The 5680-nt window shown below is 29.8% G+C and overlaps 2 protein-coding genes across 2 annotated transcripts; one reads left to right on the top strand and one right to left on the bottom strand.

Annotated features, from left to right (window-relative positions):
* Nucleotides 1-2323, top strand: HELRODRAFT_184137 (hypothetical protein; the record flags this gene model as incomplete). The annotated part of the gene is made up of 6 exons (XM_009016213.1): nt 1-13; nt 920-988; nt 1103-1233; nt 1511-1591; nt 1908-2087; nt 2186-2323. 6 exons carry the CDS (start codon nt 1-3, stop codon nt 2321-2323), a joined length of 612 nt encoding a protein of 203 aa, XP_009014461.1.
* A 1437-nt stretch (nt 2324-3760) lies between these two features.
* HELRODRAFT_184136 (hypothetical protein) lies at nt 3761-5635 on the bottom strand (the record flags this gene model as incomplete). The annotated part of the gene is made up of 5 exons (XM_009016212.1): nt 3761-3812; nt 4451-4557; nt 4979-5040; nt 5336-5402; nt 5567-5635. 5 exons carry the CDS (start codon nt 5633-5635, stop codon nt 3761-3763), a joined length of 357 nt encoding a protein of 118 aa, XP_009014460.1.
* Between the last annotated feature and the right edge of the window lie 45 nt (nt 5636-5680).

Here is a 5680-nt window from a genome sequence, read left to right as displayed (position 1 = left end):
ATGAATTTTAAGAGTTAGATTTTTTGATGGGCCAATGAATGTATGAATGAATGAATGAATGAATTAATTAATCAATTAATTAATCAATTAATTAATTAACTTGCAAGAATCAATGCATGCATGAACGAACATATGAATGAATGATTGGATGAATGTGTGAACATCGAACGAATAAATGAACAAGAAACAAAATAAAGAATGTATGCATTGAAAAATGAAATGAACCAATGAACGAATGAATGAATGATTGAATGAATGAAAGAACTAACAAACAAATGAATGACTGAATGATCGGTAGACAAAAGAATGAAAGCGAAAGAATGATGGATTACAGAAGTGATGAGTGAATAAATGAATGAGTAAATAAATGAGTAAATATGATAAAATTTCATTAACACCCGTAACGTTATACAACTCCTACTACTACTGCTGCTACTACTACTACTACTACTACTGCTACTGCTGCTGGCTTCACTACTACTACTACTACTACTACTACTACTACTACTACTGCTACTACAACTACTATTACTACTACTACTACTGCTACTGCTGCTACTACTACTGCTACTACTACTACTACTACTGCTGCTAACTTCACTACTACTACTACTACTACTACTACTACTACTACTACTACTATTACTACTACTACTACTGCTACTACAACTACTTCTACTACTACTACTACTGCTACTACTACTACTACTACTACTACTACTACTACTACTACTACTACTACTACTACTAAAACAAAGTATCTAGTGTTAATCCCATTGTTATATTTTCAAACGATCAATCGTATCAACAACAATAATAATAATAGCAACAACAATAACAACAACAACAATAATAATAAAAATAATAACAACAACAGCAACAATAATAATAATAATAATAAAAATAATTTTCTCCTCAGCTTTCATTTTCATTGTTCTGCTTTCGGCGGTATTGAGCTTCTGCAAAAAATTTCACAAAAAAAGACAAGGTTTCTAAATTATTAATCATAATAATTAATAGAAATAATTAATAATAACAATAGTAATAATTAATTAATTAATATTAATAATAATGATGATACAATTAATTCTTAATTAATTAGCGACTAAGGCCCATTGCGAAACGAAACTGAAAATTGAAGGAGGCGATTTCGCCGGAAAAATATTTTTAGAAAATTTGGATGAGATGATGAGAAGGACCCAGGCGATTCTTGACCGATTTTACGTTAGTGAAGTTTGTGTAAATTAGTGTGAAGTTTTTTTAAAATTAGTGTGAAGTTAGTGAAAACAGTGTGACGTTTTTGAGTTTTTGAATGAATTTATTTTTTAAAATCGATACACTTGAAAGATGATACATTTTTATGTAGAATAGAATTCGTTAAATGAATATATGTGTGTGTGTGTATGTGTGTGTGTACATACTATGGAAGATATGATACTATAGAAGATATGATACTAAGCCTGATACAAAGGCACACACCTTGATACAAATTTTATTTCCAAATTCCCAGATTCCTGATACGGATAACCAAGAACTTTCAAACAGAGTTTTGCTGAATAGTAGTAGAAAGAGAAGAGAGTTGAAATGCCTCGTTAGTAGTTCAAAATCATTTTTTTACTATTTTACCAAGTTATTCAATCAACCAATCATTCAATCAACCATCCAACCAATTTTTATTTTCAAAATTTATTCCAAAATTGTCAAAATTTCATAATTCTTGTCCTATTTCATACACTTCATCACCTACAACATTAGATTCCAATCGATAAATTTCAAGAAATTAGCCTGTTTAGTGATTAATATCATGAATTTATCCAAAAATTAATTAACGACATCACTGAATCATTGTAAAGAAACTCATTCTACCAACTAATTAACCTCGGAAAATTGATTTTCCCTAATTTTAGGACGTTAACCAAAGATTAAAAATACTACACGACTCACTGATCGACCTAAAATCGGCCAGGAACGTAGAACTCTGCATGTCAGACCTAAATGAACAGGTGGAACTGATACTGGATAGATTACAATTCGCCAGAAAGTTTATAAAGCCGAGATTAAAATTGAATGTCGGCCACAATTTCGAGGTAGTTTGTTAATTAGATAATTAAAATAATTATTAATTAACTAATTTTGCACTATCATCTCTTCCACCAAATAATTTATTAATCGTATTTTTTAATAGGGAACAATTAATTTCTTCCCTATAAACGAAGTAGACGGTGAGTTGAGCACCGCTGAAACCTGCAAACGCGCTATGAACGTCTTCTACAACTTCAAATCCAACATCAATCTCCTTCACTTATTCACCTATGATTATTAATGGATATTCATAACGAGCTATTAGTAATGATGCTGATACCAGTTCACTTACTGAGAAAGTATTTATATTATTCCATTTCTTGCTAGTTGTTAGTTTTTTAAAAATAGGTTTTGTTTTATTTATCCAAGAGCATCCTTATATCATCACAGGCGTTCATCTCACTGGCATAATTTAGCATCTAATTAATATCATTAGTATACATCCAGACATTTTTATCTGCATAATTAATGCCTCATTTGCATATATTAAACTTATTCCGATGTACTGATCTTATCATTGGCATTCTTATTTGCATATATTAGATGTATCAATTGCATGTAGTAATATTTTCATTAGCATTTAGCTTATATTTATATTTGCGTGTCCGTATCTATATACTATTTGCTCTATGTGCTCTACATACGGTTTACTTGTATCTATATATCAAGTGCCTATATGTGCAATCCTCTCTACATATATATATATATATATATATATATATATATATATATATATACGTATCTTTATGTTGAAAGAAGGGTCACATATATCTTCATGAATCTATATGCCCTTTACATACATTTATTTACATACCACCAAAGTATATATATATATATTTATATATATTTACAAATTTACAATATTCTACAAATTCTACCGAATGTTTGGCGTTAATATGTTTGTAGTTCGTTTTTTCGATTTTTCTCACTAAAGTTTTTTGGTGAGAAAAATTGAAAAAACGAACTATATATATGTTGGTAATAGACTATAATTTTCACAATATTCTACAAATTCTACCGAATGTTTGGCATTAATATGTTTGTAGTTCGTTTTTTCGATTTTTCTCACTAAAGTTTATTGGTGAACGTTTAGTTTATTAAAATTCAAAATAAACTTATTTTCCGAATCCATGCTGCAAATAAGGCCATATTTCGATTCCGAATGAATCATTTTTTCAATTTTTCTAACTAAAGTTTTTGGTGAGAAAAATTGAAAAAACGAACTACAACAAATGCAACAACAAACATATTAACGCCAAACATTCGGTAGAATTTATAGAATATTGTAAAAATATATATATATCTACATATCATTCGCCTTTATTTCTATGTTTCTATACATAATTGATATATATCTACCTATCATTAACATATATCTATATATCACAAAGTAACATATCATTAGGATATTTAACCGGTGCCTAGAACTTAGAATTATTTATTTTATACATCTTAAACTTTTTAAACATTCATATTGAATATATTTCTACTCATTTTTCTATGTTTGTTTCTACAAAGAATAAAATTTTTTGCGACAGCCAATTTTACTTTTAAAACTTCATTTTCAACGAAAGTATCAAACCAGCGTTACATTGCCAAAGAATTATTAATATTAGTATCACCATCATCATCACCACTCTCATCATCATCATCATCACCATCCTCATCATCATTATCGTCATCTACATTCCTTTCGTCCTCTCTGCATCTTCTTCACCCTCCTTAGCAATCTGGCGGAATGAATGAATGAATGAACGAATGAAAGAACGAACGAACGAATGATTGAATGAATGAATAAAAAAGCTTTTAATTCCAGGAAAAACGCGATATAAATTGAAATACCATAAAATAAAAACTAATTAAAATGTTAAGTAATCTACAATGCTTACCACACAAGCACACACACACCGGACACAGACACACACAAACACACATGTGGAAACATACACATACATACAAACACACACACGCAAACATACACACTTAGATGGACACATACACATACCTTAACGTATTTATCAGGCTTGGGTACATAATAATAATATCTGTAAGCCGTTAACGATGGTGATTCAGTCAATTCGGTCACTTTTTTCTCAAGTTTTCTGATTGGTTGAGTTCATGGAATGATCGATTAAATGGGTTGATTGATTGGTTGATTGATTGATTAGTTGGATAAATTGGTTGGTCGGTTGGATTGACTGAACTGGCTGGTTGAGTGATTTGAATCTGGTCTGATAGATTGATTGAACTGATTCAGTGACTGATTGGTTGACAGGTTGAATTTGATTGGCTCTATATCATCATCATCACCACTTCATCATCATTCTCATCATCTTCCTCGTCATCTCATTCCCTAATCCCTAATTACTTCATGATCCATTTATCTTGTTCTTTCGAGACAAAATGAAGATGCCTCTCGTACCTTTTTTCAGGAGAATCGAGGAGATAGCGAGCGATGAACTGAGAAATTGGATGCTGTGAGTGAATGAATAAATGAATGAATGAACGAATGAATAAATAAACGAATGAATGAATGAATAAACGAATGATGGACGAACAAATGAATAAATAAATCAAGAATTGAAAAAGTAAGGTTAATATAACTATGACGAAAAAAGAGCAGATTATGACATTATACATAACTCCAGTCCTTTATTTATAATAAACTAACATCCATAATTCATAATTCACACATCTACAACTCACAATTCACAATTCATGTCCAAAATAAATTTTCTTGAAATTATTATCAATATCACTCCACATTGAAAAAACGTTCAATTGACCTTTCATTCTTACAGCCATTTAAACATTTACTCATTTATTTGTCCATTCATTCATTCATTCTTTCATTCATTCACTCCTTCATTCATTCAATCATTCATTCAATTATGACCTTATAATACTCCCAATGTTTTGGCTCATAACCATCTGGAATATCCTTCAACTCAGCCGGGCCTATAATAAAATAATTATATAAATAAATATTATATAAAAATTATGAATAATTATGAATGGATGAATGAAAGAAAAAATAACTGAATGAATAAATAAATGAGTGATAGGAATAAAGTTATTATACATGCTAATGGGTTGTGAACAATTGAACATTAAAGTTTCCTGTCACATAACATTCAATTCATAATTATAGACAACTAATTCATAATTCACATCCTCCAAATCATAATTCCCAGGCCCCGCTTACCACAAACAACATAATGCACATCTCTGATTCCAAATTCATGACACTAACCATAGATTAGATTAGTTCCACCAATGATCAGGCCAATAGGAACGAGTCCAAGCATTAAGTAAAAGTGCTAAAAGTTAATTTCAACAATATATGAGTGAAAGTGAATTTACTCTGTAATACAAATCTTAAAATTAATTTAAATAAATTGCTATATCAAACATAAATCATGTTAATGACGATTAGTATAAATAATATTAAACAATGTAATTAATAATAATGAATATAATAAACCAATTGATCTTTGAACTTTGTCCACTCAAACTTTGAGGCAGTGACCTCCATTGTTCGGCCATGCCCCATGCTTCTGATGACATCTCAAGTAAAAAATAATTTTTTTAAACTTTT

Source organism: Helobdella robusta, assembly GCF_000326865.2.
Source record: "Helobdella robusta unplaced genomic scaffold HELROscaffold_178, whole genome shotgun sequence".
Classification (NCBI taxonomy): Eukaryota; Metazoa; Annelida; class Clitellata; order Rhynchobdellida; family Glossiphoniidae; genus Helobdella; species Helobdella robusta.
Note: the sequence above shows the minus strand (reverse complement) of the source record. Positions and strands in the feature narration are given on the sequence as shown.